Raw genomic sequence first — 27,375 nt, 5'->3', positions numbered from 1 at the left:
AGCAGTGAGGACGCTGCTATTCTTTTTGACCCATGTTACTTGTTTTTAGGCAGAAAGACGTTTTACGTAAATAGTTGCATTGTGGATAACTTGTAAATAGCAGGTGTAACCACTAGGGGCATTTAGGGAGAAAATAATGGAGTGACTGCGCCTAACAGTATGTTGAGAGAGACCCTGGGGGTGCTAAGCAGGCTGGGAAGGCTAGCTGTAAGCGCAGGTCCTGGAGGAAACGGGGTCCTCGGACCGAGAGCGTTGTTTCCCTGGTGCCGGTGTTCAAATAAATCGTTCGTCATGAACTCTACCTCTGTGTCCTTCTTCACCCCATCCAAACCCACGGTGCAGCGCGCCACAATATTTTTATATTCAGGATGAATAACAATATGAATTTTAACAGTGGTGAACATAAATCAAAGGACATCTGTTTTATTAAGCTTGTATTAAGTGTTGCCAAAGAAGCAGACAAATACTGTGCATGTTTGAGACAAATTCAGTAGTAGCAGGTTGTGAAGATGACATTTTATCTTCAGCTATTTAAAATGAGCTTTCATTTTAAGATAGTTTGAAATTAATAAAAAATACTAAAAAGTAAAAGTGGAATGTTGTACCCTGTCTCACTCCCTATGCTTCCTGAACAGGTTTCAGACCACTATCACCCTGCACTGGCTAAGGGTACTAGATCAATAAGTGGAAGTGTTAAAGAGTACTTTTTTTTTTAAGATTTACTACAGCTTCACTTGAGGTTTTTACAGAGCCTGATGCGTGATTAAATGAATGGATATGTGTATTTATCAATTAAAGAACCAATTTACTCATTATGAGCTAGTGGTCAAAGTGATTTTGCAGTCATGAATAAATGAAGTTATGAAAATACTTTGGTCACAATTCGCTTTGTACAATAAGGAGCCAGTGTACATCAACCAAAACAAAAACTAACAAGACTGTCCTTCCTTAAAGCCCTTAGCTTTGAATATGCCTTAAATAAGGCTACAAGTAGAGCACAATCCAAAAATCAGTAAACTGTACCATTTTAATAGCATTAACGTAGACTAAATTAAATTATGGAACATCTTAGAGCATGGACAATTTTTTTTTCCATATTCACTTTACACAGGTATAAAGGTGCCTGATTCAGTAAAAGTGAGGTATTTCGTTGACAAAATATGTACCACAAAACAGGTATGTAGAGAATAGTTTCCACTCACCAAGTACAATCGATTTGCAATTATCAGTTCTATTTGCTTGGATTGCTAATTTTTGACTCAGAATGACCTGAATTATTTGAAGCGTGAGAAGAAAAAAAACCATACAATTTTGTTGTAGAGTTCTCCGGCACAAGCTGGCGTGACCGGTGTGTTGCAGCTGGTGGAGGTGGTGACCACAGAGCTGGTGTCCGTGCTGGCTGTCTCCGACAGGTCTGCAGGAGGCACTGCTGCTAACATCATATAGGGAGCACAGGTCATGGTGAATGTGAGCTATGTGTCAGGACCTGAGAATTCCAGCCTTCACCTGTGGCTACAGAGACATTTTTTCTGATAAGAAGAACTTAATTATACATTTTAATGATCTTCAGAAGGTAGCAACAAAAAATAGAGTCATAATAATCAAAACAGCAAATGATTCACCTCAGTGTTCCTATTTAAAAAGCACTGTCACTTTTACAAGGTACATACTGGTTACAATGGTCTGACTTTTACATTTGATTAGTTTGACTGACAGACACTTATCTGGAATGACTAACATGGCTGTTCTTGCAAGAAACAAGTGCTTGTTGGTTATTCTAAAATTTGCATCATGATGCTGAGGCCACGTTAGGAAGGAAGATATCAGCACATTATTTGTTTGTGTGTGGGTGGAGAGGCCCATATATACACACATAGTAAGTGTGTATATATACACACATGCAGTATAACTGTGCGTGCACACAAAGACAAAAAAAACTACATAAAAACTGAAGCAGAGTATCAAGGAAAAAAAGCTTTACCTTGGAGGTCTGGAAGTCTGGGTGCTGTGACTGGTGACTTTGTTCTAATGTTCTGATTGGGAAATAACAGCAACAGAAAATGTTTCAATCAACTCCTAGCTCCTTTCAAGAGCCTCCCACATCAACTCCCACACCACCAAGAGCGACACCTGCCCTTGCCCAGCAAAAAACATTCTCAAACACAAGACCGCAAGCCATGCATACCCCTCCTTTGAGGTTAGGACGACGTCTGAAGGGTGTATCTGGAAGGAAGAACTTGCTGTCCACAGGAGAGTCTTCCCCTGAGTCGTCATCCTGACCGTCTCTTTTGGGGTCCTGAGGACCAAAGGTCTGGGATATGATGGTCAAAGGAATGTCTCGAGGTAAACTCTGAAAGAGAGACATAAAACTAAAAGCACTGAAAGAAACTAATACTGCACCTGGACATGCAAGGATAGTAAACATCTGAATACAAATGTTAATCAAAGCTGGTTACTGTATGTAGTGCTTGGGGGATCGCCGTGAGTACACCACATCAGTGATTTCAGGATTCATGCAGTCGTGTACTCCATGATAGCACTCACCTGGTCCAGGCCATTCTCCTTAGACAGTCGCCTCAGTTTTGCTTCCAGGTTAACAATCTTGGCCTCCTTGCGCACAATCTCAATGTGCAGCTCATCACTCTTCTCCTCCAGATCACGGATCTGCTTTCGATACTTGTCTTTGTCAATCAAGCACTGGGAAAACTGACTCTGGGCCTCATCACGGGAGCGGAAAGCCTAGATGAGTCACAATGGAAATTGAAACACGTGAAGTGACATCTCCTTTATTAACCCAGCCCTCATTCCTGAACCTACAGTGCACCTCACCTGGTCCCGCTCCCGTTCAACCTCTTCTAGCTGGACCATAATGGTGTTCATGCGGTTCTTGTACATCTCACAGTCTTTCACTAGTGTGGAGCACTTCAATTCCAGGTCCTCCTTCTCCTCCAGGTACTGCAAGAGTATGGCACCTTAGTTGTTAAGAGTCGTCACAGAGTTGGAAAGTTTTCAACTTCCATCCCAGTGAAAGACCAAGCCCTGCTATCTCAGAAATTACACAGTCATTTTGGACTACCCACTAATACCAACAAAAACAGTGCAGCTAATGGAAAAACTGGAATAATGTCAGTACCCTCTAAACAGCAAGAAGGGGGGGGAGACAGAAATGTGAGGAATATGTTTGATGTACGCAGGAACATCATTGATCAAATGTTTAGACACCGATAGGTGATGTTCCATTATTTTAATGGGAAAAATAACGATATGCTCATATCCCATCTGAAACCCTAAGCTTATTTCACCAAACATCACTAAAACACTGAAAAATAAACATAATAAAACTTCATTGTACTGTCGGTACGGTCAGGACACAGAAAAGTAAGAATACAAGCTATACAAGCTTTGTGCATTATATTTTGCATTGGAGGTCCGTCGCTGCAGTTCGTGGTGTTTGAGGTAAGTGTAGTTGTGTTGCTACCGCTTTTTCCCAACCCGGATTCCTGTTATATAGCTGTGCGGACAGACAGACGCAATTGGTTGTGTGTGGCACTTTTATTAATTAAATTTTATTGTTTGCCAAATCGTATTTTACGTTTTCCTAGGACACACGTTCTCTGGAACATTTGTGTCCCATAGTGTGGAATGGGCGTGACTCCATCGATCGATTAATCGCATCTGTTTGGTTGTTTGTTTTGGTTGCCATTGTTGGAGTAGTTTCGGTTTCGATTAGGAATCTCAGCTGATAGGCATTAGCCCGGTTTAAAAAGCGGCTGGTGAGCCGTAGCTGTAGCCTCCTGGTGCGAAGACGGGACTCTACCTGGGGGGGTCCCCCGAGGAAGGCCACTGGTTCCGTGTTCGGCAAGGGATCATGCGTCAAACATGTCAACCATCAAAGTCTTCTATGGCAACCGAGCCATGCGACGTCGCCACTGTCGCTGCTAGAGTAACCTGGTTTATCCTCGCCTGTCAAACCCACCATCCTGCTTTAATTTGTCCATGGGACTCTAGAACTGCCAGTCTGCTGTGAGAAAGACTGACTTCATACCAGCCTATGCCTCCCATCTCTCACTTGACCTCCTGGCCCTAACTGAAACCTGGATCACCCCAGACAACTCATCCACACTGGCAGCTCTCTCCACTAACTACCCCTTCTCTCACATCCCCCCGTCCCTCCGGCAGAGGTGGAGGCACAGGCCTGCTCATCTCTCCCTGGTGGGAATATTCTGTTCTTCCTCTTCACTTGCATGATCTGTACTCCTTTGAATGGCATGCTGTCTCTATCACTGCCCCAATCACTCTTGTTGTGTTTGTTCTTTATCGCTCTCCTATCCCTCTCAGATGCTTCTTGGATGACACTGACATCTTGCCGAGCTCTCTGCTAGGGGACAACGCTGTGTTGATTCTCCTGGGTGACTTCAACCTGCATGTTGATGACATTCATGCAAGTGGCCTTCTGTTGCTCTTACAGTCCTTCGATCTCTCCCTGACCCAATCCCCTGCTACTCACAAAGCAGGTAGTTGTCTTGTATCTTCCCACAACTGTGCCTGTCCTGTCCTTTCTGTCACTCTGCTGCATGTCTCTGACCACTTCATTTCCTTTCAACCCTGCCTCACTATTAATTCCTCACCTCTTTGTCACCTTCTGCCGCAACTTAAAATCTCTCTCACCCTCCTGTTTTGCCTCTGCTACGCTGTCTGCTCTCCCTTCTACTGCACACTTCTCGAATCTATCAACAGACGATGCCACTAATACGTTCCTTTCTGCCCTATTTTCCACCATTGACTCTCTCTGTCCGCTGTTTTCTAGACCAGCACACTTCAGTGCCACTCCATGGCTAACTGATACGTTACGTGCTAACAGGACCAAACTGAGGGCAGCAGAGCAAAGATGGCGTAAATCCAAAATTCCATCGGACCTGGATGCTTACCAGTCACTCTTAAGTGCTTGTCACTCTGCTGTCTCTTCAGCTAAAACCTCCTTCTACCACAACAAAATACAGTCTGCATCTAAAAAAAAAAAGGAAAAAAAAAAAAAAAAACCCACACAGACTTTTTGCCACCTTCTCATCTCTTCTGTGTCTTCCGCCACCTCCTCCTCCTTCTTCTCTCATTGCTGATGACTTTTGCTTTGTTTTTCAGAAACAAAGTCAAAGCAATCACTGACAAGTTCTCAGCATCACCCTGTCTGGTTTGCTCTGGACCTCCCTGCGAAGCTATCCCTTCCAAATTCAAGCCGCTCTTCAAATCTGAAATCTCTGACCTCTTGATATTGCGTAGAGCCACCACCTGCTCGCTTGAGCCGATCCCATCGTCACTCCTAGAAAACATTTCCCTGCAACTCTCCACCTTCATCTCCAAGATCATCAACTCCCCACGCTCCTCTGGCTATTTCCCAGCTGCCTTCAAAACCGCTCTCATTTCACCTCTGTTAAAGAAACCCTCTCTGGATCCCAGTCTGGTTCAAAACTACAGACCCGTCTCCCTCCTCTCCTTCCTGTCAAAATCTCTAGAGCAGGTAGCCTGTGATCAACTGTCTAATTTCCTCACCCGGAACCATCTCCTCAATGGATATCAGTCTGGTTTCAAAGTTGGTCACTCCACTGAGACGCCCTTCTGGTGGTGTCTGATGCTCTCCAAGCCTCTAGAGCCGCCTCCCTCTCCTCTGTCCTCATCTTCCTCGATCTGTCTGCAGCATTCAACCACCAGATTCTACGCTCCTCTTTTAGTCAGCTTGGGATCAAAGGAGCGGCACTAAGATGGTTTGAGTCCTACATATCTGACAGATCTTATCAAGTGGTCTGGCGGAGCTCTCATTCTCCTGTGCCTCTCTCAACCAGTGTCCCGCAGGGCTTGGTAGTGGGTCCTCTTCTCGATCTAGACCTCCTCCCTCAACCCGGTCATAGTCTCCCATGGATTAAAATACTACTACTATGCTGATGATACCCAGCTCTTCCTCTCTTTTTCACCTGGAGCATCACACATTTCTGTGTGCGTTGCTGCCTGCCTGTTGGACATCTCTGCATGAATATCTGATCACCACCTCCAGCTCAACCTCTCCAAAACAGAAATTCTTCACCTCACAGCTGGCCTGTCTTCCTGTCATGATCTATCAATCAAACTGGACAAGTCACTGATTTTGCCTACCTCCTCGGCTAAGAGTCTGAGAGTGATGATTGACTAAGGCGGTCCTTCTCTGAGCACAATAAGCCACAACCTGGTCCTTTAGTTACATCCTGCATAATATTCGTCAAATCCGTCCCTACCTCACAACTGAGTCTGCTGAACTACTTGTCCAGGCCATAGTGACATCCTGTCTAGACTACTGCAACTCTCTCCTGTGTGGCCTTCCCACTACTGCTATCACACCTCTGCAACTGATTCAGAATGCTGCTGCACGAGTTGTGCATGATTTGCCAAAGCATTCCCATGTATCTCTTCTACTCATTTCTCTGCAGCTGCCTGGATCAAATTCAAGACCCTGGTTATTGTCTACAAATGCATCCATAGAACTGCTCCCAGCGATTTACAAGACTTGATCAACCGCTACACCACAGCCAGCCCCCTTCGCTTGTCTACTTCTGCTTGCTTGGTGGACCCATGCACAAAAGGTAAAGCACGGAGGTTCTCGGTTCTGGCTCCGTTGTGGTGGAATTACCTTCCCCTCTCACTCAGAACTGTGAAAACTCTGTCTGCCTTCAAGAATGGTCTGAAGACTCACCTTTTTCGGACCCATTTCACCCAATATCTCTCCAGCTCACATATGGTGTAACTGTTCATGCACTGTAACTTCATGAGAATCCCCAGATAAGCCGTCATACAGCTGCTACTCCGGCATTGTATGTGATTGATTGCGTTTCAAAAAAAAAAAAAAAAAATTTGGTAGATTATCAGGATTCATCTATCCTGTGTTTTAGCCTACTTGAGCGATGAACATCCGTGCATCAAGCAGAAGGTAACAAACTGCAGCCATGTCTCTTTCTTTTAATGTAATGCACAAATTTACATTTACATTGATTCATTTGGCTAACGCTTTTCTCCAAAGCGACTTACAATGTTAAGGTCACAATTATTATACACTTACAATCATTTACCCATTTATACAGCTGGGTAATTTTACTGGAGCAATTTAGGGTAAGTACCTTGCTCTAGGGTACTACAGCCAGAGGTGGGATCAAACCTGTGACCTTTGGGTCCAAAGGCAGTACCTCTAACCACTACACTACCAGCTGTCCTGTTATTTTAAATTTATATTAAATTGTATTTTTGTTGAGATGTATGTCGCTTTGGAGAAAAGCATCTACTCAATAAGTAAATGTATCTTGCTGCAGCAATGTAAACAGCAGTACGAACAGAGCGCACACACACACACACACACACACACACACACACACACACACACACACGTCCAGCCTAAGCTCTAAGACACAGAACAATACCGGGATCAACAATTCCCATGTAACTCCCCAGAAATGTGCCCCTTCAGCAGTCTACATACAGGGGCAACAGTACATTAATGGAGAGCTCATTACTGGAGAGTCAGCCCATGACTTCCACATGATATAATGCTAAAAAACTTTTCCTGCTGTTAGTTCTGCCTTTTACCCAGTCACTCCAGCAAAGAACAGTTAATGGTTTTTTGTCCACCTCACAAAAACATTCAATAGCTGTTGAAATCATCTCCACACTTATAGTATCTGACATTCTGCTGTACTACCCTGAAGTAAGGGACTTACTTTCTTAAATTGCTCCACCAAAACTATCAAGCTGTATAAATGGGGGAAAAGCTGTAGGTAGATTAGCATTGTGAATTGCTTTGGATGAAAGCATCATGGTCTTGCACCGTCTCATATGTTTTCAAGCATAATGTAAAACTCCCACATTCCTATTAGGAACGTGGGGGGGGAAAAAAAAAATTCTAACTGTTCAATGGCAAGTTCAGAAATCAAATATACATTTATATCGGAATTGTCAAGAGGTACACAATGCCAAAAATGAAAGAACAACTTGCTTTGGCACTAGAATACCAAAATTATGAGGCAAGCTAGAAAAAAGATGAGAGAGCACACTCAAGCTAAATAAAACACATACTTCACATTGTACAGTACAATAATTTAGTTTGTATTTTTACAATAATTTATACCATTCTCATTTCTTGTACATAACAATGAAAATAATATATTGTTTTGGCTACCATGGGACGTGGCAGTTAGGGGCATCAGCTTGTGGCCAATGGGAGAGACCAAGACTGACAGCTGTTACAGCCTTAATAAAACTGCTCTGCCAGAATTGGTGCACATACCTTCAGTATAATCTGCAGGGCATTTGTAAGTTTTCAAAAAAGCCATCTTGCACCCGGATTGTTGGGATTTTTGTAAGTGCAACAATGCACTATTCTAAAGAGCACAAACATTTCAGACCAGCTTAGAACAATACGCTCCAAGTTCATAGTCAGTGCTTTCACCTGTGGGTTTCTATTAACAAATAGGAAACGCAAAGCATCCTGTAATGCAGCTGCACAGCAACCGTACAAGGCATCTGAGGGAGAGGGATGGATATGCAAAGGTCTGGTCCCCTGCTCGGATGCTGAAAGCCATTCGCAGCTACTTATGGTTCGAGGCATCCACCGCTTTATTTAGTTGCATATGGCCACATGACCGAGCTGCCTTCATATTATTCTATGTTCTCATGGCAAGTGGGTGGGCCATAACATCAATGTTCACCATTAAAGAGACAGCCACGGCGGTAATGACAACTGTAAACTCCACTCATGTGTTTTGCAGTAGACAAATACACTAACATAAAATGCACTCAAAACTTGTGTGGTATTGAGTACTAAAGCTGAATGAAATTAACACTGGCCAGTTCTTTCTAATCAGTTGTCAAAGGCTCACACAGGGACTCTTTGGTGTTACCATGTCTTCAATGGCATTCAGAACAGATAATTAATTACAGTGGAGTAGGGCTGTAACTGTTGTTGATGGAACCCTGCTCTCACCTTGTCCCTGAGCTCCTCAGTTTGCCGCACCTCTTCACGGAGGTTGTACAACTTGTTGACCAGGTCCTGCCGGTCCTCAAGTGCCTCCATGCGGTCATGTTCCAAGATGTCTACAATGGCCTTCTCCGAGTCTGGCAACCCCTGCTTTCCAGGCTGTGTTTTGGGGTAATAGAAAGAAATGGGTAAAAGAAATCACAATTTGTGAGAAACACAAGGTCCAGTGATTGCAAGATCAAACCCAAAGTGAAATCTGAAATTGCACCATCCAAGCCCACATGCAATGTAGAACGAACAATCAAATTCTTGGTGATGGTATATAGTGGGATATAGAAACTTTCATTGAAATGGTGTTCTCAGGCAAGAGTACATGTTTCCAAAAATTTTTACTACTTATCTTGTGATCAATGCTAAATTTAAATATTAGCAAGAAAACCAAATATTTTCTCAGAAGAATGTTCAGACACTCTGGGTTTTCAGAAAAATGTATGAAATGTTCTGTGCAGATTTGCTACCTACATAGGGCCTAAAATTGTGTTTTATTTCAAACTTGAGATCAAGAACTTCAGCTGAACTTTGAAGGAGCTATAAAGAAGAATAGGAACACCACCATCAACACCACTGACAAAAACTGCATACCTTTTTATTCATGCTGCCAAATTCTTTAACACAGGTTGCTATGCTTAAAGCATACTGTCCAGATGCCTTTCAGCCTTGAAAAATGCACCTGCTGCATTCAGCCTTAATAGTAAAGAGACAGATAGAAATGAATGGTTCACCTGTATGATAGACTGCAGCTCTTGAACCTTCATCTTCAGGACTTCGTTCTCTCGCTCCAACTCAATGATCTGTTCCTTGCGAGGTCGATTCTCAATGTCATTTTTCAGCTTCAGGGACTGCTTCCTTTCCATTTTGCACTCTTCCTCAACCTTGTTGAGATTGTGCTTTAGCTGGTCAATCTGGAAGAAAGGTTTTCTTTGGCTTTAGCCAACTCAAGGCTGAAGGCTTAGAATGAAGCAGCTCTGCTAGCACAATGGCTACTGTGCAGAACCTGGAACCCACAACAGGTTGGACATGAAAAATAATAAATTTGGTTAAACTACCTTGATGGTTGTCCAGCAGTTAAAAAAGCTCAAATGAGCAGAGATTAATAAGTTCCAGATTCATCATAAGGAAAAGTCCTCAAGTTATACTCCAAGAGAGGTCAAATGTCATGTCCCATCTTGTACAAACTCGTAAGAAAGAAATCTCAATAATTTCATTTGGGTTTAAGCTAAAGTGCTACTGTGGTACAGAAACAGACAACAGTAGTAATGAAGGAAAAACTGGAGAAGCTAACTAAATATTAAGCTGGTAGTGATGGGCAAAGTGTAGTAAATACAGTATGAAATGCTGTGCAATCAGTATCGGGGTTTTCAGATGAAGCCCATGAATTTGAGGTGGTCCCCCTGACCTCCAGCTGCAGGTCGCGGCTCCTCATCACAGCCATGTTCTTCTCCTCACTCAGCTGCGCCAGACGCATGGCCAGGTTGTAGTTATCATCCTTCACCTTACTGAGCTCATCGTTGATGTGGTTGCGCTCCTCCTTCATTTTGTTGTAGCGCTCCTGGAAGGCGAGCAGCTCCTGGTTGGCAAGCCTCAGCTTCCTGTGCTCATCCTCCAGAGTACGGTGTTTACCCAGGATGTCCACACGCTGTACATCCTTGGCCTTGGCCTGCTGCTGTAGCTTGATCACCTCATTCATAAGGAACTGTGTCAGGCCCTCATGACCCTCCTCCACTGCAAAACATAAACTCACATGTGTGCCCTGGCTCCAGTGCAACTGATAGCAGTCTTATCCCTTGCTGGACCTTCCTGAAGTGTGTGACAGTTGAATTCATGAGTTCAACAAAGCTATTGGAAAATAGCATGTGTTCACCATCATTTATGGTCACTTTTTTGCAGGGAAAGGAAAAAGAATCACGTTTAGCTATGACTTACTTTTGCTTTAAGAGAGGCGTACAAAACGTAAACACAAAGATACAAACTGAATTTCAGCCAACAGTAAAAATGGACTAAGTATAATCCCTGGCACTGAAACGTACTATGCACCTTAATCACTGGCACATAAAGAGATGGAATGCTTGTGTTTATTTTTGGCAGGGAGCTGAATGAACACAAAATCCATCCAGTTAATGTGGAGCGCTGCAAAAAGGACGTCACCCAGGCATGTCTTACCCACTATAGTGGAGAACCTTCTTGTTGGTTCCTTTCCCGTGACCAGCTTATATAGGTCAGGGTAGTAGAACTCCAGACTCTCCAGAAACACCACATAGCCCCGCTGGCCTTTAGTGTGCAAGATATCCAGCAGCCGGCCTACAGAACACATGTGATAAGAGACAGTTGTTATTCACACTGTCATCTGTGCAATGACAAACCAGTGTGATGGCACACTTTAGGGACACATCCCTGCATTTACTCTCTTATTGCAGGGCTGTGGAGTCGGTACACAAAGACTTTGACTCAATTCCAGTAACCCAATAATTGCTTCCAATTCCGACTCCACAGCACTGCCCAAAAGCTACATATTGTTTTGGGGGTCGACTTATATACCGAATCAACTTATAGCCGGGCATATAAGATACATTTAGCTGGAGATGGTACTCTGACTCCGACTCCACAGCATTGTTTTACCATTAGCCAAATAATTTTCTACTGGTTGTTTCAGAGTAAATGGAAATTTTTTTCCCCAGGTCTTCTGCATTTCTAAGGTATTGCCATTACTTTAATATATTCCATGTAAAATTTTAAAGAATAACTTAAGTACATTCAGATATATCCCCTAAACCTGTTATAATAGAGAGCTCACATCATTTAATCCTGCTTTTCTATCCAGACAACATTTTTAGGCTGTTTCTACTACAAAATAATGGATAGTGTGCTTAGTTCCAACATTCAGTTCAGGTACAGATGCTGAAATCCCTGACATGAGACGATGAAAGAGACAAGACAGAGGACTGAAGACAACAGAAGAATTTCAAATACATTTAGCATATTTGCACAAATATATTTGTTACCCTAACCATGACATCAGTGACACTAGCTGACTTGTGCTTCTACAGTGAATAAGGTCATACCCAACTTTCCATTATATATGCAAAGATGTTAAATATCACAATTTATCATTTTTTAATCTACAAAAAAAAACATAGTAGCTGTGGAAATGCTGAATACACTGTATAGAAAAATATATTAATGCGATTACTATCTAGAGAAAAGAGAAGAATAATTTAAGCTTAAAATTGTTTTTGGGTACATCCAGGTCTAGACATAAAAATGAAAAATGCAATACACATTGTAAAGATGTAAAACTAGGTATTTACTTTCATCTGACACTTGTCTCAAGAACAACTTACAATTTCTCACCCATTTATACAACTGGTTATTTTTTCACTAGAGCAATTTAGGGTAAGTATCTTGCTCAAGGGTACCACAACTGGAAGTGGGATTTCAACATGCAGCTCCTGAGACCAACAGTAACAGCTCTAAGCACTATGCCACCACCTGTCCACATAGAAGCAATGGATCAACAACCTTACATACTTTTGGTTTTTGGCATTTTTTTTCCCCCATTAAACTTTGTATTGTAGTAAATCCTACGGAGTACTAATAAATCATACCTATGACTTAAGGATAAAAAAACTAATTCAAAACTAATTCAACATTAAATAACAGAACTGTAAAAAGCAGGGAGAGACAGGGAGACTCAGTAACTGATTAATGGGGCAATTTGCATGTAATTGTTTGCTGGGGCTTGATTTGCATGTAACTTGCTGTTCAGTCAGCTCTATCGATTGGCCAGTGCACCTGTTAGAGCACCGAGACAGGAAACCACACACAAGGGTACTGCATCTGGGGGGGAACCATGGTTGCAGACGAGGCCATACCTGCACGGTTCACCCTGGACTGCAGCATGTAGGAGTGAAGCACCTCATCCTCATCCTGCTCGTCGATGACCTTGCACTGGCGGAGGTACGGGGTCAGCTTGTTGGGGTTGATGTAACGACTGAGGATGTAGCGGTTGCTCTCCACATTCTCCCAGAGCGCCTCGTCTTCGTCTCGTGCCGGGTCCCCATTACTGCCCTCTGTTGTCTCCATTGGCACCAGAGCACACAGCCGCCTCGCTCTGCGGGGGAGGGACACGAAGGAAACACAGGAAACAGCGTGAGCATCGGCTGCCCCGGCATCACGCTGCAGGGCGAACCGCAGGAGGTTGCAACGCTCAGCAAACCTTCCAGTGGAAAGAGATGAAACAAGGGTCCCCTTATGACGCACATTTCAGTTAGTGTGCGTGTTAAAGGCCTTTGCCTTTGGTCAAAATGCATCAACCATGACATCGCACACTTTCACTGCCATAGTGTCCAAGATGCGTTTACCATCAGGCTCTTCCTCTGCAATCTGACTAATTAATACCGACCTCCCTGATTAGTACCGCAATGACAACAGCATCATCCGTTACTTGCTGGCAGCTGGAAGGATGAAAGGAAAAGTAATGAAAGGAGAAAGTGTGTGTGTGGTGGAAAGAGCAAGCTGATTCCCAGGGAAAGAATAAGCTTTCACAGCAGAGGGGCCTCAGTGAGAAATGTAACCCTCGACAATTGTTCCAGAAAGAACTGTCTGAATGAGTGGATGTAGACCAAGGGAGTGCACAGAAAAAAACTTGACTGTTAACGTCCGTGAAACACAGCCTTCGCCCACAAGGCACAAAAAGCTATTGGGATATGTAGGTTACCCAGTTCAGGGAATCCTGAGGCCCTACAGTCTTTTCTGAGACCGATTGTCAATAGCACCCCGCTTTCAGGACCCGCAGTTTTTTGTTGTATTTGCCTCTCAGAAAATTTCTAGAGGATCACGTGTGGGTTTGTGGACAAAGAAAAGATGGCGCTGCATTAATTCACACTGACTGAAGTGAGAGCAGAGCTCAAAGCTCGGAAAGCTATGCTTGAGCAAAGTGATGAGAGATGAGACAATGAGAAAAGAGGCAGCTGAGATTCTCAGTTCCAGTTTGTGTTATGCCACATGTTCTAAGTAAGACCCGCAATGTCGACGTGCCCAAATTTGAGCTGGGGACAAACACAATAGCAAAACAGCTAACCCACAATCCTTTGCATATTCTCCTGAGTAACCAGAAGCCCACCTACAAGCCGTCATCGTGTTCACCTGCACAATTCCCGCTTTGTCTCATTGGTGCTTAATAGCTCTTTGCAAATGAAATCCTATCTGATGTCACCCTGGATCCTGCAGAGGCCTTTGCATACAGGCTTTATCTTTTTTGCTCGCTCTCTCTCTCCCTCTCCCTCCTTTCACCTGGGCCACATGGATCTGATAGGAGTTGAGAGATGACCTTTTGTGCATGGACCTCTGCCCTTTCCAGTCATCCATATTTCCTCACTCCTGTGTCTTTGGAGAGGGGAGCAGCTACATGGTGAAAGCAAACAATTCACTGAGATGCCGGAAACATTACATTTACATGTATTCATTTAGCAGACACTTTTATCCAAAGTGACGTACATCTCATAGAAACTACAATTTCTCCATTACATTAGCAGGAAGAGACACTCGGATACAGACGCACGATTCTTAAGTGCAGTTTATTTCTTACCACCGTTTGAACCAATATTCATTAGGAGTAGCTGTATAAAACTTGATCAGAAAATCCACGATTCCTGATCACCTTCCTAATTATATATTTCTTTGGAGATACATATAAAAATTTACATACATTACAGGAGTAGCTGCGTAAAGGTTTACCCGGGCATTATCTTAAAGGTACAGTGCATGTACATTTACAATTTATACGAACATAAGACATCATGGGCAAAGACAGTCCGGAAGAAGTTAGTTTTAAGACCCTTTTTAAATGTAAAGAGAGATTCAACAGTTCTGAGTGAGAGGGGGAGGTCATTTCACCACACTGGAGCCAGGACTGAAAACCTTTGTGCTTTTGCTTTTGGACCTTTTGTGTGTGGAACCACCAAGTGGGCAGAGGTGGAGGAGCATAGCAATCTGGGTCAGGGGGGTAGCTCATGATCAGGTTTTATACATATGTAAATAACATTGTAAAAAACATAAGGTTACTAGGATATTGTCTGTTGTTTCTTTGTAAATTGTAAGCTTTCAACATGCTCTTATACAAAGCGAAACAATTGTTGACTTCTCCACTCATCATTTTACCCATTTAAAAAACTAGATTACTTTAGCACAGTTATGCTACAGTCTTTGTGGGCAATCATTTCACCTTCCTTGCCTTTTAACTAGTTATCTTCAGGTCACAAGCCCATGATCTGAAATGTAGCAATGCCTGTTGCCCTCTTCACAGATTTATGCATTTCTCACAAAGGTAAGCACTTCACAACCGTAGAGACACAGTGCTATTGTTGATGCTGTTACAGCCAAACTTACAGCTTAAGAAATAGAAATGAGAAATGTGAAAGCTGAAGCACAGACTCAGCAGTTACTTCATATGCCAAGAGTGGAGTTGCACAAGCATGAACAGGTCTGGACATACTGCTGTGGGTTCGTGAACACTCGGTCACCCTTGGGGAATGTATGTCAGGGCACTGGAAAACCAAGAGAGTAAGGTGTGGGCTTTGACACTCATCTGCCTTTTTACTGCGATCACCAACGAAAGACAATGTGGCCAGGCTTCGCTGAACAAGGAAGGGCTTCCTTCACCCTTTCACCCTGTAGTCCTATGTCAGCCACTGAAGCCTGTGAAAGGCGCACTGCAAAATTCATTGGCATAGCCACTGCTATTACATTAACTACTCATTGCTTGTTTTGTACTATTCTGGGCCATAGAGGGAGGAAAAGGACTATTCAAATGCAAACTGCAAACTACGCAATGTTGATCTCCAGCTTTCACAAGTGCCAGTCACATTTTACATCAGATATGGTGAAATTAAAAGGCCTATATGCTAAAGCTCATTATCTGATGCAACTGTTATGATCTAAGCTTCAAAACTGCACAGCTCAGTTAATTTCTTAAAGACAAGCATCAATCTGGACTGTTATTCCTTACTTCATTCAGCAGACACTTTTCTCCAAAGCGACTTCCAATCAACTCTATGTAGTGTTACCAGCCCACACACCTTATTCACCAGGATCACTTACACTAATAGATATGCTACTTACAATGGCTCACTCATACATACATCAGTGGACCACACTCTCTCTATCACTCACACACTATGGGTAAACCTGAACAGCATGTCTTTGGACTGTGGGAGGAAACCAGAGCACCCGGAGGAAACCCATGCAGACACAGGGAGGGGGGGGGGGGGGGGGGGACTCCACACAGACTAAGCAGAGATCGAATCCATGTCCTCCTGCACCACCCAAGTGCTGTAAAACAGCAGCGCAACTTGCTTCACTCACCTTAGTTGTTAACCAGTTCCTAAAAATATACAGTAAATAACTAATTAGCAACAGCTGACACTGACTTATTTTCCAGAAATCATGTCACATCTGGTGATCCTAAAAAATTATTTTAAATACCCTGTTACACTTTCAACAGTTATATTGTCAAAACCTTCTAAATAACATACTGAACTCAGTAAGGGTTACATACATTTATTACTTTATTTGGATACATGTAAAGTGACTACAGCCTGCCATGATCAAGAACGTGCTCATGATAATAAATGCTATTATACTGATATTGTATGATATTACTACTTATACACATTCATACTGTCATATGTATACATGTTATATTTTTGATGCAGAAAAAAAAATGCTAAATTTTACTGCATTTTCACTGGGTTTACTTTCTTCCATAACAGCATGTAAAACAACTTTACCTAAAGTGTCCTTTCTGAACTCGAATTGACTGTTTAATTATATTCTAATAGATCTCCTTTTACTGTACATTGCTCATATATTTATGAAGTAACTGCTGAAATTAAATGTTGTTGCTGTTTTAGTGCTGATCATAAATTATAAAACATCCCCAAGAGATGGAAACCCCTTCTTCATTGTTTTTAAAAAAAAAAAAAAAAAAAAAAAAAAAAAAAAAAAAAATTTTTTACATTGGTAGTCTGACATGTACGGATCGCCTAACGGGTGCACTCCAGTACAAAGATGCAAAAAAGTGCATTGCAAACTGCACTCCCCAACTGAGCTGAGATTTGAAAACTGTCACAGTGTATGAAGAATAAAAGTACAAGAAAGAAATTGTTACAATATGATCAATACAGTATCTCATAAGAGTTGAAAATGACATGGAGAAGAATATAAAAAGGAAAGAATAACATGGTGATTTTCAATAATGAATGTGAATATGTCTGAATGTGTGTCACAGTTATTTCCTTGCGTCCAGACAGTGAGTGTCGACATATTTCTTTTGTTCTTTTAAAACGTTCCTCAACAAACACCAAGTTCCCTTTCTGATATACTGCAAAGGAAGGATGTGTTTCAACATTGCAGAGACAAACTGAGTGTCATTCAAAGAGCCAGTGTGTTAAGGTGTTTAGCAGTGAGTGCCAGCTTGATCCCCTCAGAGGACACACACCCACAAGCTGTTGCTTCCCCATCCTGCTCATTTTTTTGGAATAAGTGACTGATGAGCACTCTCCTCACTTCCTCATTTCACCAACAGATGTGTGCTTCTCACTCACGCACCGCATCTCAGCTTAACGTGGTGTTCTTCAGGCCATGCAAAACTCCACGACTTGAAGCTGAACCAGAGTGTGTTAAAAAAGACGAGTATTTTCGCTCTATATACCACTTGTTTTGCCCTGGTATATAGAGAGGTAATACTTAAACATATTCTGTAAGCTGCTCTTTGCCACATGCACATCACCACGCCGTGATAAAGTACGGATGTACATTTGTCGTTACATTTATCCTCATGTTACGGCAGAGTCTGCTTGGCCAAGTCTACCGCTCCAGTGTCACAGCATGACTGAGACAGGGCTGCTTGGGTCTGTCCTATTAGACTCTCTCAGGGCATCCTTCTCGTCAGCAGTCCCCCACCACCCCCGGTCACACGCACGAACACATCCCCCCACCCCCACCCTGAAGCGCCAAATTGGCTGATTTTGAGTAACTCCGGAGCAGCTCGGAGCTGAAGAAACGGAAGCCCCCTCCGCACCATCTCGTCGGCCTGATCTGATTATAGAACAACCACAAACCAGTTCAATGTCTCCAGCCAATCGGCTGCAGCTCTGCTCCTGCTATTTGTGAGTTCAAAGGAAAAGCAGAGGGCTGTTTTTGTGTAAGAGTGAAACAGCAGTGCAGCAGAGCCAAGGGCTCCAAGGTGCCTTTGGGTACATGCTGCACTTTCAGGTGATGACAGCAGGACAAAGCCAATGGGGTATTGACAGTGACTTCAGCCAATGCCTTTACACATTGGTTCCTTTAATTCGTTGCTCACGGTACCAGTCTAAAGCACTTGTAAAAATACTTCCTGATAACTTCATTTTCAGTCGAACGCCTTGGGTATGAACACTAGGTATTCAGAACTTGTTTAATCCACACTGCGATTAAATCAAGAGCCATAAACACAGTCAAGAAAGTCAGGTTAGAATTACTTAAACATATATACATCTTGTGATTTACTCATACTGCTCTATTATAATAATAATAACAACAACAACTTATAGCAGATGCTTTTAATGTCATTGATTCAGAAATACCTTTAACATTTAGATTAGTTTGTTTAGCAGACACTTTCCTCCAAAGCAACGCACAGCTCCAGGAAAAAAGTGTGTTTTGCTGAGAGACAGCCATATGTACACAGACACGCAATTCTTGAGGTGCAGTGAATTAGTCTAATACAGCATACATTACACAAGTAGCTACACACAGAACTGTTAGAGGTAAAATTCTTTTGTGTAGTGCATTTTTTATAATGCAGTCCTTCTTTATGAAGTACACAGGAGATCAGTAACCCAGCAAACCAAGCATTGAGATATTATACACCACTCGTTATTGTTAACTTCATGTCCAAATCAGATCAGGGTCATAGTGGTAACAGAGACTATCCTGGAAGCACAGTGTGCAGGGCGAGACAAACTACTGCAGATCACGTGCCAAAAGAAGAGTTTTCCCACATCGTACCTACGGGCACCTGACCTGGCTGCTGCATAATTATGCAACATACAAGAAAAGCTCAGTTTTTCTTCTTGATTTAATCTGCAGTCACTCATGATGTATGACAGAGACTTGCAGTAAAAACATAGCAACTACTTGTATGAACAAAACTAAATTAACCTATTTCCAACAATGAAACACTGGAATCAAAACAGAAACCATAATTAATGACAGATCAGAGCTGGTCCTACACTAAAATGTTACCCAAAATTGCACTAAAGAAAGAGGAAAAAGCATGAATTATGCATTTAAAAAATAAAATAATAATAAAAAAAAAAAAAAAAAAAAAAACTCTGCCAAAACCTTACCAGTGTAGAGCTGTCAAATTGCTCTGGAAAGTTCCACAATGTCAGTACACATTTGCTCAGTTTGCCTTCAAGGTACTGCCTATTTGCATACTCATGTCATGTGCTAATGGGCAGTAAAAATTCAGTTTCACAGCAAGATGTGCTTTTGAAACTTAGCTGAAACCTTACATAGCCTTCAGAATTCATGCCAGTAAAATGTGCAGTCTTTACAGTGACTTTTTGGCTGAGCTTCAGGATGAGAAGCTCCAGTGTAAAAAAACTAGCTGTATATATGAATTGAATAAAGACATAGCTGGTTTAAAAATTATCGTTAAAGGACAAAATAACTGGTGTCCCAAATATCTTTTGGATGCTTCTCAATACCCCAGTTTGAATCAGATGGAAGGCTCTAACACTTAAGTGAAAAATCAGGGAGGGATGATGGGCCTGGGGGCAGGAGAGTACTTGCCCCATTATACAGTAGGGGCTCCTTAGCAACAGCAGGTAAACATCAGACTCTGTAGTCACCTTCTACTGCATCACCCCTTGGTGAGTAACTCTGGCCCCAGCAGCACTTTGTTCTCATCCCTTCCTAAGACACACCAGCCAATCCACTGTTTTACCTGGCTTATGGTCTAGCTCTTGGGTCTATGACAAATGTTTGAAAACTCATAAACGGAGAAGAGGAAAAAAAAGTTCAAGGACTGGAATCAAGAAAAAGCACAGCAAGTTCTTCTGACTGATCACAATCCATATGTCACTTCACAAAATATCTCTTGCAACATAATTACAATTAATCAGTGGTGTTAACAGTACAGAATGCACAGTATGCCTCTTTCATATCAGTCTGTAAGAACATTCCTCTGGCAAAGTCCGTCGCCCCGTGCATCCTGAACAAAGCACCTGCTGTTTTCTGGGGCAAATATGACAAATTAAAAACCTGCCTTCTAAATGAACACTATGTCCCTTCTGCCCTAGTGCTGCTTTTGTATTCAGCCATTAATGTTTAAAAAAAGACATAAGTCAATGCAAGCAATTCAAATGAATACATATTCACCAAACACTCGTTCAAACAGTCTAATTGTTATTACGCTGATAGGAGATTATAACAAGTGAAGCTAGCAAGCAAGCTGTAATGGAGGCTGAGAACGTAATGCAGTACAAGCCAAATTACAACTCTGATGCATGGTGGCTCTACTCCTGATCCGTTTAACCGTTGGAAGGTGCATGAAATAAAAATTTAACCCTCAAACGCAAGGAAATGATCTCTACCCCCAAGTAGGGGTATTACATGAAACTCCTCAAACATACCCAAAATCTCACAACCAGAATGGCATATATCAGGGTATGACTGTAGAGCTCAATTTCATGTCTTACCTTTCAGATGTCAGAGACACCACGTTACAATGATATATAAAAATAAGTGTGAAGTAAATCTGAATCTATACCACAAACAACACTGTATGCATGTACTGCTGGACATATCTGGACAGATTTCCAGAAGAGAAGGGGGTTGCTTTCACTATGTCAGAATCCGGGATGCATTTCACTAAAGGTCATCACTGTCAAAGGGACTGGAACTCTATCTGAGAGGGGTTGGACTGATACGACGGAAGTGTGCTGGCATGATCACAGCTGTGCTCTATATATAGATGGAACTGGGGAGGTGTGGACTCACTTCCTTTTTTAATTGTGGGCATGATGTTAGCCTAGGTTCCCCTATGTTCTAGTCATCTGTTTTTTGCCATTCTGCAGAAACTACCCAAAAGACCTGTACCAGCATCTTTCCATCCTTCCAAAAGGTATCTGGGGCATCAATTATTTTGTCCCTTCATCATAATTTTTACTCAAAACAACTTTCAGCCTTCATTGATTTACACAGCTGGATTTTTTAACTGGCGGAATTTAGGCCAACAATGTTCCTCAAGCAAGTTAGCACGAACCCACTCCCCAACCTTGAACTGACTTATCTTAAGGTAAGAAAATGTAACCATAACTTGATATTGCCTGATGGACCAGGATCAAACTTGAGCAAAACAAGTTTGCTGGTAAAACACAAATTCAAGGAAATAAAATCAATGGGAAGTAACTGGTTGTTCTCCTTTGGACCTACTCCAAATCACATAATAAAAACACACAAAGGATGAGGGAGACTCGCAAGCCAAACATCTAAATCACCCATACATTAAAAACACCCTTATTTCCAACAGGTGATGCTTAGTTAACTTTGAATTATGTATTATACATACTGGACACAGAGGCTGCACTGAACCTGGTGTGCATTTTCCCAATTCTTTTTTAAAAGCATCCTGGAATGTTCTGTCCTGTAATAAATTTGTCTGTCACTTAATAGTTTAATCTACACTCGCACAACACAGACATCAATGGGTGGCACGGTGGCACAGCAAGTAGCGCTGCTGTTGCACAGTGCCTGGGTGGTGTGAGAGGACGTGGATTCGATCCCTGCTCAGTCTGTGAAGAGTTTGCGTGTTCTCTCTGTATTTGCTGTGGGTTTCCTCCAGGTGCTCTGGTTTCTTCCCACAGTCCAAAGACACGCTGTTCAGGTTCACCTATGACAAGTCAAAGTGTGTGAGGGCTAGAGAGAGCATGTGTTCCAGTGATCGATGGATAAGTGACCCATTGTAAGTAGTGTATCTAGCAGTGTGAATCACTTTGGTGAAGAAGGTGTAGGTTGATGACACTACAGAGTTCATTGGAAGTCGCTTTGGAGAAAAGTGTCCGATAAGTACTTTCCATGCACTACACTGAAAATAACCAGTCATACTTGTGAGTCACTGCAGATTGTGAATCCTTTGCAATTTAAATAGAAAGGTATAGAATTTAATGTTCAGCATATCACTTAAGTACCCTACTAAGGGCCCCTTAAAATATACTGAATGTTCAGTGTACACCCCCTTTACATATTACATAGCCTCTTCCGGTGCCTTGTTACTCTGAAACTGAAGCTGTGGATTTAAACACCACCAGTCTTAATCTGAAGTTAATTCACCAGAAAAACTCATCAGGTTATTGAATTCTCAGTTTACGTGTGGTGTATATTGAACTTGGTGAAGCAGTTCCTCTATATTTTCATCAATGCCACAGATCTATCGTGCTGAAGGCATAAAGTGTTACTACTACTTACTACTACTACTACTATGCAAATCACACTTCTGTCCAACAGAGCCTGACTGGGCCTGATCGACTCAAAACATCTGGAAACAGTGCTTAAGGGCTCTATCAGTGCATCTATAGGTGGGATATCTATCAGCAAGGAGTAACTCTAAAATGTCCATAGTGTGTGTCTGTTTGTGTTACATTGCTCTGGTTTGTGCGTAAGTGACCAACTATAAATAGAAGACACTAGTGAATCCAGGATTGTAAATCACCGTAGATTTAAAAAAAAAAAAAAAAAAAAGTCAGTTAATATTCATTTGAAGTTGCATTGGAGGAAAGCGTCTGTTAATTGAATGAATGTAAACGTCTGCTGTGCTGCACTGCTTCATAAAGAGTGACACTGGCACTGCTACTATATGTATAAAGTATGAAAATATTGCCAACATCCAGGACCCCATTAATAATTGCATTCTTAACCACAACTTTAACTATTGCTGTTGATAAATAAACGGTGGGTTCGGCCAATGCCCGCTGTGTGGCAGGTCTGGAGCTCGAGCCCTGCTTAGGGTGCCATGTGACGGACTGGCGTCCCATCCTGGGTATGTCCCCTCCCCCTTCAGCCCTGCACCCTGTGTGGCCAGGCAGGCTCACTGCGACCCTGCTCGGGACAAGTGGTTGTTGACAATGGATGGATAGATAGATGGATGGATGGATACTAACACCACACACACACACACACACACACACAGTCTTAAACTGCTTGTCCCAAGCGGGGTCGTGGTGAACTGGAGTCTAACCTGGCAACACAGGGCATAAGGCTGGAGGGGAAGGGGACACACCCAGGACAGGACACCAGTCCGTCGCAAGGCACCCCAAGCAGGACTTGAACCGCAGTCCCACCAGAGAGCAGGACCTGGCCAAACCCACTGTGCCACCACACCCCCGAATTGATAAATAAAACTCACAAAAATATTAACTATATACGGTATCTTATAGATGCTGTTATGTGGGATGATTTTATTTTAAAAAGTTAATGTCACAAGTAGGCTGTACTGCAGTATAAAAACTACATTCCCCACAGACTGATTGTTAGCCAAATACTCCAACACTTCTAATGAACTTGGTGTGTTCACTTAAATCTGTCTTCAATATTTTCTAATTGCATTCATGCACTAGAGTATTTTTTCACTGACTAAAGCTGTTAATTAAAAGGCTGACCATTTACATTTATTCATTTAGCAGACTCTTTTTTCCAAAGCAACGTACATCTCATAGAAAATACAATGTGTTCGTTACATTAGCAGAAATAGAGACTTAGATGCAGACACAAGTCTAAAATAGTCACATTCCACCATATGAAGCAATGGAGATCAGACGAGTAGCTGCATTAAACTTTATCTAAATATCAACAATTTTTAACCACCTTCCTAATAATCATTTTTGATAAACTTTCTTATAAACCATGCTAAATGAAAAAAACTTTAGTGTGAAACTTTCCTGCTCTAGGTTTCAGGATAAACAGTTAAGATTTGACCATAAAGTTGTTGCAGAAATGTTATCAGTGCATCAGCCGACTGCTATTCATGTTCTGCGCATTTGCTTGGCCAGCATGTCATGTATACTACACATCTGACTACATGAATGAAAACAACAAACGTGTCCAGGCTTGCTGAAGCAGATATTCACAGATGACCCTTGTTGAAGCTCACAACTTGGAAAGCAAAGTGTGGCGGTATCAGACTCCCAAGCATTCCCAAAAGCAATACCCTCTTCCAATAACAGCCATCTAATTTAAACAGGCTAAATTTGCAGCAAAAGAGGGACTTTCAGAACGAGAAAACCACCTTCATGGGGGTACAGTAAACTCATTGTAATATTAGCAATACCCTCCAAGAAGAAAACTTCTACTTCATGTTTTGTTTTTTGTTTGCGGTAAATGTTGCCTTGCAGCTCCATTCTTACGCGTGAAAAAGGTTTAACATAATGTAAATACATAAAACATAAGCGATATGACAAGAGACTTCCGCCCTTCTCCCTGAATCTCCTCACCACCTCATTCGAGAGTCAGACTATTTGCGTATTTCCAAAACAAATTTGTGTTTATCACGCACGGCACTATCAACTTATTACTATAACAGATTATGTTTCATCTTGTGATGTGAGGTTAAATTGTCTTGCACAGTTTCAAGCACACTCCCCTGAAACACCTCGCATAGGCTCGTAGATAATGTCACGGTTTTACATTTACATAATTCATTTTAGCTGACGCCTTCTCCAAAGCGACTTACAATGTTAAGGTCACAATTATTACATGCTTACAATCATTTGCCCATTTATACAGCTGGGTAATTTTTACTGGAGCAATTAGGGTAAGTACCTTGCTCAAGCCTTGACTCAAGGGTACTACAGCCAGAGCAGAGGTGGTGGGGATCAAACCTGCGACCTTGGGTCAAAGCCAGTAGCTATCACTACCAGCAGCTAGGTTACTTATTGTTTTTATTTAAGTGCTGGACAAGACGACCCAAGTGAAAGGGAGGTTATCCGCATATACACACATGTCCTTTCTCTTTCTGCGTTTGCCTGTGCAGAGCACCGTAACTGTACGTCACGTGACGTGTACCTGTAAGTAGCCCACCTGCGCCCCCTCAGGACCGAGCAAAATAAACTTGGAACCAACTTTGGACCACTTCTCGACTGAAAATATTTTCACCGCGAACTGCTCACGGAGGCATGTATCACACCACAGAAAACACAGAAAAGAGTGCAACGCCGTGTGTCTACTACGAGTAGCGAAGCGGGAACGGCTTTTCTAAGTGAAACACTGGCACAGACAGAGCGCCCAGCGGCGGGAAAGCACGAGTCGAGAGACCGAGTCCGCGCGTGCAAGTAGCTTCACTCTACCTGACACAAAATACAGAAAACAGGTTTAAGAGCTACTATCTGAGGACATGGGATGATGGGACTGTCACTGTTCTTTTTTCTTACCGTGTTGGAAGATTTTCCTGTTGAGAACTTCAGGACGGCAAACAGCTCATTGATTGTTCTCACGATTGACACGAATAGTAAAAAAGTACAGATAAAAATAAACAAACTGGAGTAAGGGTGGCGAATTAGCGGAGCGGCATGGTGCACCTGGAGACACGTGCAGGAGCGCGTTCTTCGACTGCGCTAGGTTAAGTCCGCGAGGCCGCGTCCCCAGCGCTGTGAGAAGAGTGCAGCGCGCACGCGTACACAAAACACTGCGAACTTACCTCCGTTCACCTACCCGCCCTGTAAGAAACATGGCAAGTGAAGAGGCGTGACGCGAGAATACAGTTAAATGTGACGAGTACCGAGCTGTTTTGTCGCCATAAAGCAAGGAATAGCAAATGTTACAGCGCAACTTTTTCCTGTCACATCCTGCTTCATAATAATTGTTGTAGTTTTCTAGTTCGGTTCCAGGTTTAGTGTGGCCACGTCTCCTAGTATGAATAACACACAGTCCCGGCTTAGTGCCAAATTTAGGTTCTGTTTCGGTCCAACCCCCCCCAAAAACGAGTTTTTTTTTTAAAGCGTATTTTTTAAAAAAATGATTTTCGACCCTAGATGTGATGTTGTTGTGGCTGCCGCAAAGCTTTCCTATGCAGTGCAATGATGCGAAGCATTACCAACATATTCGCTGAGTTACACCGGCTTCAGGTTCGACGGGGTGCGAAGAAGTGCGTGCACTATATAAAACTCTAGCATCGCTTTCACTTTGATCCTTAACTTCGTGTCTGGGGTCGTTTAGGATGTCTGGTACCACCATATTACACTGTACAATTACACCAAGTTTTCAGCTGTGCTGAACGGGTGATTTAGGGTAAGAGCTCAAAGCCGCGTATTTCGGAGCAAAATGGGAGAATTTCGTCGTTTTCCGTCCTACGCGGCTCATTTGCATAATACGTTTAATTTCCGCAGCGGTTCTTCACAGCGCGCCGGTTTAATATTTGTTCAGCTGCGTTTTCACTTACATTATGCACGTTCATACAGCAAAGTTCTACTCCACGTGTTCTGCACATTTACATACAAAAAACACTAGTAGTGTAAACGGCAAGCCAGAATAGAAAGCAAACGAAAAACAAAGACATCTATTCCGAAATGATGAGTTAGGAGGGTATTTTAGCAGTAAGTATTGGGTGTGCAGCGTTCTAGGTTAGGTTGAGGAAGAATGACGCACAGGAAGCGTTCATTACGAACGTTTATTAGAACACCAGCACACAAGGAAATAATGTTTCGGTCCAGGGCTCCTTTTCCTCAAGGACCTTTTCTTTTCTTCTTCTTCTTCTTCTTCTTCTTCTTTTCAGTCTTCCTAGCCTGCTGAAGGCCCCCCGGTTTTCACTCGCACTAACGATCACAGTCACCCCCATTATATTCCCTGTAAGTCCCCCAGTGATTGAACACTTACATTTTTCCCATAATTCAACGATTTACAATAAACACATTTTCTGCTCAAACTCACAGTAAGGCGGGTCATTACAGTACGTTTCCCTGTGCGGAATTATAGTGCTCTTGATGACGTGTGCAATTTGCATTGTTTTTCTTTGAACGATATCAGCGCACAAAACATTACTATAAAAGTGGGCCTAACTGATAGATGCCATGCAAATGTGTGTTTGCGTGGCTCCTGTCCTGTGGGTAAACTGAAGCTGTTTTTTGTCCCAAGGTGGCTGCACTCCACCTTGTGAAGGGAATTCAAAGTTATACCTTCACCTCAGTTATGTTGGCTGTAAATTCGTAAATGTAATACCATTTTAGCGCTCATTCTTTCTTTAAAACTTGCTTGCACCTGAAGTTGGGCTTTTTTATTGCTGAGCTCATATCATG

General features: G+C 42.4%; 1 protein-coding gene across 5 annotated transcripts in view; it reads right to left on the bottom strand.

Annotated features, from left to right (window-relative positions):
- Positions 1–25,828, bottom strand: part of card11 (caspase recruitment domain family, member 11) — a 47,654-nt gene extending 21,826 nt beyond the window's left edge. For 2 of the 5 annotated variants that reach the window (XM_018732739.2, XM_018732741.2), the window contains exons 1-11: positions 25,782–25,828; positions 12,919–13,157; positions 11,210–11,347; positions 10,446–10,771; positions 9,772–9,951; positions 8,996–9,148; positions 2,830–2,955; positions 2,545–2,739; positions 2,186–2,350; positions 1,982–2,033; positions 1,308–1,432 (exon numbers count right to left, since the gene is read on the bottom strand). In XM_018732739.2, the coding sequence (XP_018588255.1) occupies positions 1,308–1,432; positions 1,982–2,033; positions 2,186–2,350; positions 2,545–2,739; positions 2,830–2,955; positions 8,996–9,148; positions 9,772–9,951; positions 10,446–10,771; positions 11,210–11,347; positions 12,919–13,157; positions 25,782–25,813 (1,731 nt within the window). In that variant the 5' untranslated portion in view covers positions 25,814–25,828. The other 3 variants (XM_018732740.2, XM_018732743.2, XM_018732744.2) reach the window with 3 other exon arrangements.
- Positions 25,829–27,375: the final 1,547 nt, after the last annotated feature.

This window comes from Scleropages formosus, chromosome 3 (genome assembly GCF_900964775.1).
Source record: "Scleropages formosus chromosome 3, fSclFor1.1, whole genome shotgun sequence".
In the NCBI taxonomy this organism is placed as follows: Eukaryota; Metazoa; Chordata; class Actinopteri; order Osteoglossiformes; family Osteoglossidae; genus Scleropages; species Scleropages formosus.
The sequence above is the reverse complement of the archived record's forward strand: the minus strand, read 5'-3'. Positions and strand labels throughout refer to the sequence as shown.